Source organism: Coregonus lavaretus (genome assembly GCF_964263955.1).
Source record: "Coregonus lavaretus genome assembly, chromosome: 39".
Classification (NCBI taxonomy): Eukaryota; Metazoa; Chordata; class Actinopteri; order Salmoniformes; family Salmonidae; genus Coregonus; species Coregonus lavaretus.
Window position 1 is genome coordinate 20,401,106 of NC_140026.1, and position 14,441 is coordinate 20,415,546.

At 43.1% G+C, this 14,441-nt stretch overlaps 1 protein-coding gene across 1 annotated transcript in view; it reads right to left on the bottom strand.

Moving 5' to 3' along the window:
* Window positions 1–593: 593 nt before the first annotated feature.
* LOC311113127 (DENN domain-containing protein 4C-like) overlaps window positions 594–14,441 on the bottom strand; it is an 88,402-nt gene continuing 74,554 nt past the window's right edge. Inside the window, exons 24-34 of the mRNA XM_084156280.1 lie at window positions 10,213–10,417; window positions 9,933–10,036; window positions 7,881–8,056; window positions 7,331–7,516; window positions 6,873–7,053; window positions 6,344–6,454; window positions 5,912–6,049; window positions 3,780–3,897; window positions 3,363–3,516; window positions 3,198–3,262; window positions 594–3,009 (exon numbers count right to left, since the gene is read on the bottom strand). Of these exons, the coding sequence (XP_084012406.1) occupies window positions 2,873–3,009; window positions 3,198–3,262; window positions 3,363–3,516; window positions 3,780–3,897; window positions 5,912–6,049; window positions 6,344–6,454; window positions 6,873–7,053; window positions 7,331–7,516; window positions 7,881–8,056; window positions 9,933–10,036; window positions 10,213–10,417 (1,575 nt within the window). The 3' untranslated portion in view covers window positions 594–2,872. The remainder of the gene's footprint in view (window positions 3,010–3,197; window positions 3,263–3,362; window positions 3,517–3,779; window positions 3,898–5,911; window positions 6,050–6,343; window positions 6,455–6,872; window positions 7,054–7,330; window positions 7,517–7,880; window positions 8,057–9,932; window positions 10,037–10,212; window positions 10,418–14,441) is intronic.

A 14,441-nucleotide genomic window follows, 5' to 3' on the forward strand; every position in this document is an offset into this window, starting at 1 on the left:
CTGATGACCAATACATTGCCTGGCACAATATGAGGAGCACTGTCATTCCTGTCCCTTCCAACAAACTGTGGCTCAGCCGGCACTCTGTACTTTTACAGTGTCTCCTCTAGCACATTGACCCATCTTCACACATTCCACACTAAGTTCTCTGAGCCAGTCTATCCAACCTTTAAGGTTTGGGCTAATGGCGCATCAGTGTCCCTTTGAAAAATAGAATAGCATCTTGGCGCGGTAGAATAACTTGTAAGATGCGTTTCTTTATTATTGGCAGACCACAGAGGCAACTGAGTAATATGTTACAAATATTCCGATACAGTTTATGATCTTGTATTTTATATTTTTATTGAGCTATTGCTGTAAAAGGGCTATGATGATAATCCTCAATGTGCATCCATTTGTGTGTGAAGCCAAAAATGAATTATTTCAGTTTTTACATCTTGTTAGTATTTTAAATAATTAATTATTCAAGAACTTTTCCAGAATTGTGTTGGTGTTGTGATGGCAAAAGTACTCCCTTAAGGCAATGTTGAAGAAAGGGCTAGTAATTGTCCCCAAACCTATGCATTGACTACCGTATAAAAATGCATCACTAGTGGCAGGGTTTGTTTTGAATCAGGTCACAACTCATTTATTGCAGTACAATAGTGTATAGACATTCACAAGCATTCCACAGGACGGAAGAGTCGATTGAACCATTTTGTATAGTACAGTATTTTCTATAGATCCTCTGGCAAGCACATCATAAACTTTTAGCCAATAGGGAAATGCTCAAATGTACGATGTCATATATGGTGGAATCGTTTAGATACAAGGAGAAGTTAGTTATCAAATGTATAACACCACTGTGATTGGATTGATACATGTTCTGTAGTCCATATGTTCAAATGTTATAATAATAGTTGGATTTAGGTTTAGGTTTCCTGGAGGTTTTACATTTTGTCATCACATTTTCTGTTTTGGAATGAAATGGGTGGTAAATGAAATGTTACGTGGTGTAAAGTTTGACGTTTAACCTCTAAAATGTTGGAACAGATTATCCCTATTGGGGTTAAATCATGTACTAATCTAAGCAGTGCAATCTGACAACTTTACATAGAGAATATTCACACTTGTGTGTGACTCTCGCATTTATATCTAAAAAGGACCACCTCTAACCATTGTCCTACAACATGGTGGGTAGAGCCGTTGTAGTAGGAGTTATGATACTTTCTGTAATGTCATCTGGGTCCGTATTCTAAAAGCGTTTTAGAGTAGGAGTGCTGATCTAGGATAAATGTAGCCTTTTAGATAATAATAATGAAGATTATGGACCGATGTAGACCTGATCCTAGATCAACACTCACTCCTACAGGCCCTGGGCATATTACTCCTGTTTGAATGAGCCCTTTTATGTGCTGTGTAAAGTCTCTTCCGCTGTTCAATGTCAAAGTTGATATTCCATTCACAATAAATGAAAAACAAAGAGACGTGACAAAATGAATTAAAGCAGACCACACTAATATGTCAACCTTAAAAGCTAGCTTATCCTAAGCGAACAGTATTTGCCTTAACTACAATGCTTCATGATGGTTAAGCTTTCAAAAGGGAGGCATATTACTATGCCAGTCAGATATCGTGTCTATATATTATGGTCTATGATTATGGAGTAACCCAAGCATGTACACAAGCAGATATTTAATCACATGAAAGCATATATTACCATAATAGTTGAACTGTACGTTGCAGTTAAAAATGAAATCGTTAAAAACATTACACGGACTGACTGTCTTGTCACTACTACTGAGGCACCACAGTAACTTACCATGGTTTCTTTCCCTGTGAGAGAACGGCTCTCGTCTTTTGCTTAAGGCATGGGGATGGAGCGATGGAAGGAGAAGGAAGAGCTGCACTTCAGTAGTTTGGCATCTCAGTTCCCTTCCTATTCATGGTTACATTAGATTTTTAGCCCCAAAATGGCTGGTGGCTAAACCTGGAACATTCTAGGTTGAGTATTCTGCTACGGATTCCTTTTCTCTCCCATTGGGATGTCTATGTTGTAAGAATAAAACCTCATTTAGTTCTGGCTTTTCTTTTAAGACGCGTGTGCAGGGTTCTGGAATGTTCTCGAACTGATCGCCAACACTTATTTACACAAAACAAGAGAAATCTACTTCTCAAAAATGAATTGCATTGAGAGACAAACATCCACAATGACCCAATAACATTAGTTAAGACTGAATCTGTAGAAATCATCATCATCATCATCATCAAGGCACCCCCCCCATGTAGAAAAATATGTACAAAAAAAGACAACCATCAGACTGGTAAAGCTACCATTTCAATGACAGTGATGATCAGATTTCTGTCCATGGGTGAATTGTCTACTAGGATACTACAAGGTGGTTCTAGGGCCAGGGGTGTAGGGGTCAGACCCTGGGGATATAGGACAGTAAGACAGAGCTGGAGCAAGGCCACTCAGGACAAGGCAGTGAGACATACACGCATACTCGATCGTAAAAGGGACTAATTAACACTCTGTACAAGCAACATTCATTCTCTCTACACCATCGGTAAAGAAACACACCATTTTATAAAGAACAAGGCTCTTTTCCTGACCTTCCAGAGTATTTACATATATAATTATTTGAGTTACAAGCGACCCGCGGGAAAAGCTGCAAGAAGCAGAAAGAACAACAAAAGAGCCTTTCGGGAGAGGGTTAAAAAGTACCATCTTTGGGTGATATGAAGGTGCAAAAATTATCTGTACAAAATTCTCCCTTACACCCTCACCACCCATCAAGTTTCTTTCTCTCGGCCTCCTCTCTCTGCTTTTCTCCACAGTGTGAGTGAGTGAGGTCATCAGACCGTCCAGCAGATGGCAGCAGTGGCCAAATCAGATGACTGGCGCACCGAAGCACTTGAGGCACCACTGGACGTTGCTGTTGGGTGGCCGGTCGATCTTGTGCAGGGCCTTGAGCTGCTCTGGGCTCAGCTCATCAAAGGCCAGGCGGTATTCACGGTCAAAGGCCTCTGTTGGAGACACGGTGAAAAACAGAAATAGAATTACACTTTTTTCATCTATATTTAGCTCATCAAACTCAGAATTAAAAAGCACATAGTAGTTATGGTAACTATAGCCATCAGAACAAGACACTGGATGATTGGAATTACCCAAGTCTTGGTTTAAAAAGACTGGTTGTGTCATGCAGTTCACTCACCGACGTCAATGTTCTCCCGTCCCAATGCCACCAGCGCCAGGAAGAGGATCTCCCTATAGATACCCCTGATAAGAGACAAATCGATCCATTGATTAATAAATAGATCGAATGAGTAAAATGCATCACAAAATATATCACCCTCCAAATAAGTGTCGGAGGACTGACCTTTGGCGTTTGACCTCTGGGTTCCTCTTGACCTCCCGGAGGAGCAGGTTGATTGGGCCGTAGACGTCGTTGGTCTGGATGCTGCGGACGATGCTGTTCAGGAGGGTCCGTGTCTCCTGGTAGTCCGTGGGGGCCAGGGTGCCCTTCTTCTCCACTGGGAAACAGAGATGGTTCAGTACTCATTCACTATTCAATACATTAGAATAATGGGTTTTACGTATATGGCTCTTTTCATGAGCTGACATCTCAAACTGTGTTCCATTAACGAATATGAGCAGGACATGCATGTTAAAAGGCAATACAGAGAGAGAGAGAGAGTTTCTCAGTGCTCTGAGGATGATTGCTTGATTAGATGTATGAGAGCTATGTGTGTGTCTGAGTGAGTGAGTGAGTGAGTGCGTGCGTGCGCATACTCACTCAGGGTCCTCCAGCTCTGGTAGAGGGGATCCCCAGGTTCCTGGTGCAGGTTGATGTTGTCCCACAGCAGCTGAACATACACCTGTTTACTGTCCTGAGACAGGGATGTCTGGGGGAGCTGTGGACATAGAATGGAAAATACAGACACAGTTATCTACTGTTGTACTACTTTAAAGGTCCTGAACAGTTATTCTGAAAAGTACTTTTTCTCTCATGCTAACTACCAGGAAATTTGAAAAGACAGGCTGAGTGCGCTTATATTCATGAGCTCGCCTTGACTGACAGCTCTTTGAAAATCCTATGTCAAGCAACTTGAATGCAGTGAGCAGTATGGCAGTCAAATCATCTCAAGCAAATTTGGTGATATACAAAGCAACTCAAACATTGAAACTGCACCAATAATATATATTATTGGCATGTCTCGTGATGCGGTTCACAGCAGCACTGACGGGTGTGTTGACAACTGCGTCGGCGGTTTGAATGACCCTTCCTCCCCTTTTGTTCCATGCTGGCTGAAGACCTAGCTAGCCAGTAACTAGCTAACACCAGACACAGATGAAGATCTAGCTAGCTAGTAACTAGCTAATACCAGACACAGATGAAGACAGGTCTGGTGGGGCGGCAGGTAGCTTAGTGGTTAAGAGCATTGTGCCAGTAACCGAAAGGTCGCTGGTTCTAATCCCCGAGCCGACTAGGTGAAAAATCTGTCGATGTGCCCTTGAGCAAGGCACTTAACCCTAATTGCTCATGTAAGTCGCTCTGGATAAGAGCGTCTGCTAAATGACAAAAAATAAATAAATAAAAATAAATAAAAATAAGACCTAGCTAGCCAGTAACTAGCTAACACCAGACACAGATGAAGACCTAGCTAGCCAGTAACTAGCTAACACCAGACACAGATGAAGACCTAGCTAGCCAGTAACTAGCTAACACCAGACACAGATGAAGACCTAGCTAGCCAGTAACTAGCTAACACCAGACACAGATGAAGACCTAGCTAGCCAGTAACTATCTAACACCAGACACAGATGAAGACCTAGCTAGCCAGTAACTAGCTAACACCAGACACAGATGAAGACCTAGCTAGCCAGTAACTAGCTAACTCCAGACACAGATGAAGACCTAGCTAGCCAGTAACTATCTAACACCAGACACAGATGAAGACCTAGCTAGCCAGTAACTAGCTAACACCAGACACAGATGAAGACCTAGCTAGCCAGTAACTAGCTAACACCAGACACAGATGAAGACCTAGCTAGCCAGTAACTAGCTAACACCAGACACAGATGAAGACCTAGCTAGCCAGTAACTAGCTAACACCAGACACAGATGAAGACCTAGCTAGCCAGTAACTAGCTAACACCAGACACAGATGAAGACCTAGCTAGCCAGTAACTAGCTAACACCAGACACAGATGAAGACCTAGCTAGCCAGTAACTAGCTAACACCAGACACAGATGAAGACCTAGCTAGCCAGTAACTAGCTAACTCCAGACACAGATGAAGACCTAGCTAGCCAGTAACTAGCTAACACCAGACACAGATGAAAGGGGAAATATATAAGTATCTTTGTCATATAGGGTAAATCTTTCATTATTTTTGCTGACACCCTACAGTCAAAGGTAGGCACCAGTAGAGTATCTATCTAGCTATAAACCACCATGCCTTCTCAAATGTTGGTTACATGAGCGGTACTGATTTAAATTAGGTAAGAGAATATCATGTTACCATTGGTGTATTAAAAAGAGAGTTAAGGTGATGTCACCTTGTCCCCTTAATAATGAATCCAAGTGTTTGACATGGGGGAGGGAACCAGTAACTTTATGATACAACTTTATCAATGTAGAAGCAACAGTCATTTTTCATACTTTGGTCATCATACTTTGATCTGGTTTCCTTCAAATATCATCAAATTAAATGAAAAACATGATTTTGATAGTTCATGACCTTTAACAGTGGCTGATCGGGTTCACAGTGGCTGATCGGGTTCACAGCGGCTGATCGGGTTCACAGTGGCTGATAGCTCTGAGGTGATCAGAGCTATCAGCCACTGTAGAGAGCACTGTTTGTAAGCTGTAGGTGTATATTTGTGTAGATGAGTAGTGTGTGTGAGCTTTGCATGGTTATGTACCTGTACTCCATTGTTGCAATGTTCTGAGGTGAGGATGAGGCCAGGCAGGTAGCTGGGCAGGTCCAGGCGTTGGAAATAAAACACCAGGTTCCAGAATATGATGGGGTGCTGGCTCAGGAACTTGTGGGTGTAGATGACCTGATGGAGAAAACCAATTAAACAGTGCTCAAAAAGCGATACTACAGTTTATTACTCAAATCTGTAAAGACACTGGGACGATGGAAACAGCAACAGCGAGGTTGACAAATGACCAGCACGTCAAGGGACACACATACAATAGCTACATTTATGACATTTGTAAACACAGGGGCCCTTCAACATACTGTAAGTCACACTACATGTGAGAATCTATGGGCCCCATTTTGCTGCCCTGTCTATTTGAAATATTGCTTCTTTCTGAACCTATTCTTATATCTGTTAAATGTGTGTTACTTGGTCTCCCTCGTTCTCCAGTAGGGTCTCTAGTTCTTTGCGGAGGACCAGGGGGCTGAGGTAGGGCACAGACACTGGCATTGGGTTGGACCGCTTCTGTCCCAGGCCATCCTGAGAATCACACACACACACACAGCTCTTTAGTCAGTTGCATAACTACTTCTGACCATCTACACAATAGAACCTTTTGTTGCCTCCCACTCACATCCACAGTGAAAAACCTATTCACTACATCCACTGGACAGTGACCACTGATTACGTATCCATTTTATTTCTGGATTTTGACAAATGTGGTTTCACAGCACTGTGTGTAAACAACCTCTTTGCTTTCTAAATAGCATAGAAACGCATGGCCTGTACATGTGCTGCAGTTTTAAAATACATTCAATTTAAATGAAAGTCCACATAGGGAAAAGATTTGAATCAATTTCAATTCGTACCCTGAATTGACTGAACTGAAATTGAATTGACTCAAGCCCTGGTGCGCTGTGAATGGGAAGGATTGCGAGGACATTATAAGGACACTCACCATCTCTGTCAGGCTGCAGGGCAAGCTGGTGGTGGAAACACTATGTTCTGGTTGTCTCTGGTCAACCAGGCTCTGTAGAGGCCCGCCCACGCTGTTGCTGCGTGTCAGAGACGTCCCCCTCTTCCCTGCCTGGTGCTCCAGCAGGCCCAGGGGGTCCGACTGAGCCGGCTCCGGTACCAAACTGACAAACGGAGAGGGCAAAGACAGAGGATCTTTAACAACAGAAAAATGCAAAGCAAGAGTGAGCCAAGTCAAGTTTCAGTTTGTGATTTTTCAGTTCTTACAGTTCAATTGAAAGAGGAACAAATTAGCTTAGCTACACATTAGCATCATTAGGGTACATGTTAACCCTTTAATTTACTGAATAGAAGGCACCAAATCAGATTAAGGATAAAAGGTAATATGATGGTGACAGAATATTAAATGTATTTTTGAGACAGGCATATCTGTGAACAGACCTCTTGTGCGTGGCAGTCTGGCTGGCCGGGGCCTCTCCTGGGTCCTCAGATTCTGGGAAGCTGATGAGGTCCGGGGGCGGGGTGTCCACTGCACCCCCAACCTTGTTCTCAGTGGAGTCCGTGGCTGTGGCCTGGTGGCTGGTGCTGTGGATACTGTCTCCTGATGCACTGGGATTCAGGTAGAACCTGGAGGGGAGATCACACACAATGAAACAAGGGAAGAGCATACACATCCAGCCACATAGAACATTTTAATGACTTAGATGAAAATAATTAAGGATGTCTAATTGTATCAGGTTAAAATGTATTTAATGCCCATTTCAAAGCCTGCCACCGTATCTTCCTATGTAGCCGTTTCTGTACGAGTGCTTAATTGTCTGCTTTTGTACATTGTATTGTGTCTCACAACAAATTCTGTTTCAAGTTAGTGAGTTCTTCATGAACTAGTAAGTATACTTTAAACATTAGCATGGAAAATCTCTCATCCTGTTTTATTGAATACACTATTATACAAGTGTATACTTCAACAGCCAGACAGACAGACACCCACCCTGTGGTGGTGCGCAGGTCGTGGAACTCGACGTGGAGCAGGGGCAGGAAGGCGGTGCGGCAGAAGGGACAGGTGGTGTTGAGGTTGGAATCGTCTGCCGTCCAGCCCGCCATGATCTCCTCATCGTACACCAGACACTCACAGGACCGACACTGGGAGCAGCTGGACATCAGCACCTAGACACACACACAAAAACACACACACACACACGGAGAGAAACATTACAGATGCACCTGGCATAGGCTACCTGGCTATGTAACAAACTCTTATCGGGTTACGGATAGCAAGAGGTCACAGTCCATTATGAGCCTATAGCGCCCTCTAGCACTATGTATGAACTGCCAGATTACTACAGCATATGTCATCTGTTTTTGACTCTGTCTTTGTGAGACCATACAGTGGGGAGAACAAGTATTTGATACACTACCGATTTTGCAGGTTTTCCTACTTAAAAAAGCATGTAGAGGGCTGTAATTTTTATCATAGGTACACTTCAACTGTGAGAGACGGAATCTAAAACAAAAATCCAGAAAATTACATTGTATGATTTTTAAGTAATTAATTTGCATTTTATTGCATGACATAAGTATTTGATACATCAGAAAAGCAGAACTTAATATTTGGTACAGAAACCTTTGTTTGCAATTACGGAGATCATACGTTTCCTGTAGGTCTTGACCAGGTTTGCACACACTGCAGCAGGGATTTTGGCCCACTCCTCCATACAGACCTTCTCCAGATCCTTCAGGTTTCGGGGCTGTCGCTGGGCAATACGGACTTTCAGCTCCCTCCAAAGATTTTCTATTGGGTTCAGGTCTGGAGACTGGCTAGGCCACTCCAGGACCTTGAGATGCTTCTTACGGAGCCACTCCTTAGTTGCCCTGGCTGTGTGTTTCGGGTTGTTGTCATGCTGGAAAACCCAGCCACGACCCATCTTCAATGCTCTTACTGAGGGAAGGAGGTTGTTGGCCAAGATCTCGCAATACATGGCCCCATCCATCCTCCCCTCAATACGGTGCAGTCGTCCTGTCCCCTTTGCAGAAAAGCATCCCCAAAGAATGATGTTTCCACCTCCATGCTTCACGGTTGGGATGGTGTTCTTGGGGTTGTACTCATCCTTCTTCTTCCTCCAAACACGGCGAGTAGAGTTTAGACCAAAAAGCTATATTTTTGTCTCATCAGACCACATGACCTTCTCCCATTCCTCCACTGGATCATCCAGATGGTCATTGGCAAACTTCAGACGGGCCTGGACATGCGCTGGCTTGAGCAGGGGGACCTTGCGTGCGCTGCAGGATTTTAATCCATGACGGCGTAGTGTGTTACTAATGGTTTTCTTTGAGACTGTGGTCCCAGCTCTCTTCAGGTCATTGACCAGGTCCTGCCGTGTAGTTCTGGGCTGATCCCTCACCTTCCTCATGATCATTGATGCCCCACGAGGTGAGATCTTGCATGGAGCCCCAGACCGAGGGTGATTGACCGTCATCTTGAACTTCTTCCATTTTCTAATAATTGCGCCAACAGTTGTTGCCTTCTCACCAAGCTGCTTGCCTATTGTCCTATAGCCCATCCCAGCCTTGTGCAGGTCTACAATTGTATCCCTGATGTCCTTACACAGCTCTCTGGTCTTGGCCATTGTGGAGAGGTTGGAGTCTATTTGATTGAGTGTGTGGACAGGTGTCTTTTATACAGGTAACGAGTTCAAACAGGTGCAGTTAATACAGGTAATGAGTGGAGAACAGGAGGGCTTCTTAAAGAAAAACGAACAGGTCTGTGAGAGCCTGTATTCTTACTGGTTGGTAGGTGATCAAATACTTATGTCATGCAATAAAATGCAAATGAATTACTTAAAAATTATACAATGTGATTTTCTGGATTTTTGTTTTAGATTCCGTCTCTCACAGTTGAAGTGTACCTATGATAAAAAAGTACAGACCTCTACATGCTTTGTAAGTAGGAAAACCTGCAAAATTGGCAGTGTATCAAATATTTGTTCTCCCCACTGTATATTGAGTATGGTAGCCACTTATATATAAAGTATGATAGTCTCACCTCCAGGGCACAGTTCTGGTAGATACTAGAGGAGCTGGCGTGGTGGGAGCCTTGGTCTGACCTCTCAGAGTCTGGACCTCTGCCTGGCCTTCCTGGAGTCACATCTACACACACAAGGAGTAATCACACACTTTCAACCATACACCCTTCCACATCTTGTGAGTGTGTTTATGGGTATACGGGTAACGTTGTTTGTCTTCTCGTGCATGCATTAACAAACAGTGTGTGTGTGTGTGCCTGCATACTTTTGTATTTATATAAACTGTGTGTGTATGCTTACGTGTGGAGTGGGGTCCTCTCCCTGTGTCGCTGCTCCCACTGCTGCTGCCCAGGCTGGTGCTGCTCTGGGTCAGGCCGTTGGACACCAGGCCTTGGGTGGGCCCTCTGTGGGTGGGACTGTCCCTTCCTCCACCCCCCAACAGCATGGACTCATCCAGCCCAGCAGGGAAACTGTCCCTATCCCTATAGCCCGGGCCCAGCTCATCCTGGGAAGAGGGGGAAATAAGGCCAAATGTAAACTTCTAAACGATTGTGAATCGTCATATTATTCACTGGTACAACACTGAATGCATTCTGCAATCTGGTTTGCAAGATGAACCTGTGAAGATGCTCTGCTTGCATAGTCAAAGTCTTACATAATTTGTCCGTATATAATGGTGTTTTACAGTGTGGTATTTACAGTGGGGTCCAAAATTATTGAGACGCTTGATAAAGATGAGCAAAAATAACTAGAAAATAAATAATTTAAATACTTAGCTATATTTTATGCTACAAAAAGTGGGGAAAATATATTATTTTATACTCATACAATTGCTCAGAGAAAGATATTTTGTTTAACAAGTAATAATGTTTTTTTCTCAAAAAGTTAGGGGTCAAAATTATTGACACCCCTGTTTTCAACGGCGCCGAGACTTTTTCTAAAATGTTTTATGAGATTGGAGAACACATTGGGAAGGATCTTAGAGTATTCCTCCATACAGAATTCTTCCAGATCCTTTATATCCTTCGTCGCCGCTAATGGACTGCCTTCTTCAATTCAAACCACACGTTTTCAATGGGTTTCAAGTCTGGAGACAGATGGCCAATGCAAAATGTTGATTTTGTGGCCAATTTTGTGTATTTTGATGTGTGCGTGGTTATTGTCTTGCTGGAAGATCCACTTGCAGCCAAGTTTCAGCCTCCTGGAAGAGGCAACCAGGTTTTTGGCAAAAATGTCCTGGTACTGGGTAAAGTTCATGATGCCGTTGACCTTAACAAGGGCCCCAGGACCAGTGGAAGGTACCGGAACGCCCCCCCAAAAATAATATAGCATTGCATGCATTATCATTGCTTGTGTGTACAGGCATAAAACATTAGAGTAGAGGTGATGGAAGAAGTTGCACACACATGGGTATAAAGTTTTGTAGCCTAGGGTCTGGGAAAATGTTTGCCTTTTATAAACGCATTTCTTGCAATTCTACATCATTTTAGATGACTGAAGACTTTACCAGATTTTTTTTTTTGTACCTCACAAATGATCGAAATGACAGTCTACTTTGACACTGAAACTGAGATCAACAAAAACAACCTTGTCTTGAATCCATCAATAGCCTAGGCCAAGTTTGTGGAGACACATATTGTACAACATAAGGAGGAAATTATAGTCCTAAAAAAGCTTTCCAGTTTCACTGACTCACCCAATGACGTACAGCACACTCACCGGCGATGGCTGATGCGCCCCTGTGTCAAAAGCCTCTCTTGTTTTACTTAGTAAAACAATGTTGTTTGCTCAATAGGTCTATTTGGAAATTGACCATATTTAGTAGCCTACAGGCAGATTAGTCTTCTCTTTTCAGCAGGAGCCATTTACTTTCCAATCTGTGTTTTCCCACGATTGTATTTGAACATTTTGCGAAAGGCGTGTTTTGGCTGCATGCTGTTCACTGACTGATTTGCAGCGCATTTCCGACTGTAGGCATGCCTTGTGATTGGGCTACACTCCACAGCTAGGCAATAATACAAAAATAAACTATTGATCCTCTGTGACCTAGTCCTGGTGTAGTCTTCTGAATTATTTCATTTTTCTGAACAGACAGCAGTATTTCTATAACTTCAATTTATCAGGGGTGCAGCGGCACCGCCAGCACCCTTCCCGCAGCTATGATTCTATAAGGAAATAAATGATGAAGTGCAACGCTGGAGAGATGAGAGTTGCAGGCTCATGTCTAGCAGAGCAGAGAGAGGGCGAGAGATCATAGGAAGTAAATCTCATTCTAGTTCTGTGAGAGATACAGGTGCGCTTTTATCTCTCACCACAGCAATGGCCACACGTTGGTCTATAGGCTACAATGTTGCGAAAACCATAAACCAGGGCCGGCCCAACTCGAATCAATTCTTAGAATATCAGGCACGTTTTCACGGGGCAGAAGAATTACAGATGAGGCAACTTGAATTAACTCTGATTGCGTTTATTAGTGAAAATTATTTTTCATTCCAAGAGAGGTATTGGATCCTGGCAAATGGGTTCCGGAACGAAACAGTCCAAAACTGAGTTCAAATTAAGCACTGGTTATGGGGCTATTTTGAGTCTATAAGTGCAGACCAATTCCTGTATATATGAATGGACAAACCCATCAATCACGTGACACTATTAATTCCTATGTGAAGACTCAACAGCGCATTGAAGCCAAATTAAGTCGGTTAAGATGGCGTCTCATGTAGACATAACGTGCAGTTTGAGCTACTCCAGGAAGTGACGTTGCAGGCTAGCCCCTCTCATTGAGTAACTCAAGTTGAAGGATGAAGGATGAAAGATGAAGGATGACTGGTTCAAGGACATGCATCTGGTGTATTAGAAGCAATTATTGGTACTATGATTGTCTTCAAAACTTTTTTGTATTTACACGAAGATTGCAATTTTTCCATTCACTATAATGGGAGATCCTGTTTTCAGCTAACAATGCCTGGAGTACCATGGTCGGCATTGAACTTCCACGGCTTCAATGAGAGGGGGGGCAGTCATTCTCCCCTGGCGCAGATTAAGGATATCAAAGATCTGGAAGGATTCTGTATGGAGGAATGGTCTAAGATCCCTCCCAATGTGTTCTCCAACTCATAAAACATTTTTTTTTAAAGGCTCAGTGCCGTTGTCCTCGTAAGGTATGGTATTAAAAGGTATTGAAAACAGGGGTGTCAATGCATTTTACCCCAAACCTTTTGAGAAAAAAAGTATTACTTGTTACACAAAATCTTTCTCTGAACAATTGTATTAGTATAAAATAACATAACTTCCCCTTTTTTGCATATAATATACAGTGGGGAAAAAAGGTATTTAGTCAGCCACCAATTGTGCAAGTTCTCCCACTTAAAAAGATGAGAGAGGCCTGTAATTTTCATCATAGGTACACGTCAACTATGACAGACAAAATGAGGGAAAAAAATCCAGAAAATCACATTGTAGGATTTTTAATGAATTTATTTGCAAATTATGGTGGAAAATAAGTATTTGGTCAATAACAAAAGTTATTGGCTAGGCCACTCCAGGACCTTGAAATGCTTCTTACGAAGCCACTCCTTCGTTGCCCGGGCGGTGTGTTTGGGATCATTGTCATGCTGAAAGACCCAGCCACGTTTCATCTTCAATGCCCTTGCTGATGGAAGGAGGTTTTCACTCAAAATCTCACGATACATGGCCCCATTCATTCTTTCCTTTACACGGATCAGTCGTCCTGGTCCCTTTGCAGAAAAACAGCCCCAAAGCATGATGTTTCCACCCCCATGCTTCACAGTAGGTATGGTGTTCTTTGGATGCAACTCAGCATTCTTTGTCCTCCAAACGCGACGAGTTGAGTTTTTACCAAAAAGTTATATTCTGGTTTCATCTGACCATATGACATTCTCCCAATCCTCTTCTGGATCATCCAAATGCACTCTAGCAAACTTCAGACGGGCCTGGACATGTACTGGCTTAAGCAGGGGGACACGTCTGGCACTGCAGGATTTTAGTCCCTGGCGGCGTAGTGTGTTACTGATGGTAGGCTTTGTTACTTTGGTCCCAGCTCTCTGCAGGTCATTCACTAGGTCCCCCCGTGTGGTTCTGGGATTTTTGCTTGTGATAATTTTGACCCCACGGGGTGAGATCTTGCGTCGATCGAGGGAGATTATCAGTTGTCTTGTATTTCTTCCATTTCCTAATAATTGCTCCCACAGTTGATTTCTTCAAACCAAGCTGCTTACCTATTGCAGATTCAGTCTTCCCAGCCTGGTGCAGGTCTACAATTTTGTTTCTGGTGTCCTTTGACAACTCTTTGGTCTTGGCCATAGTGGAGTTTGGAGTGTGACTGTTTGAGGTTGTGGACAGGTGTCTTTTATACTGATAACAAGTTCAAACAGGTGCCATTAATACAGGTAACGAGTGGAGGACAGAGGAGCCTCTTAAAGAAGAAGTTACAGGTCTGTGAGAGCCAGAAATCTTGCTTGTTTGTAGGTGACCAAATACTTATTTTCCACCATAATTTGCAAATAAATTCA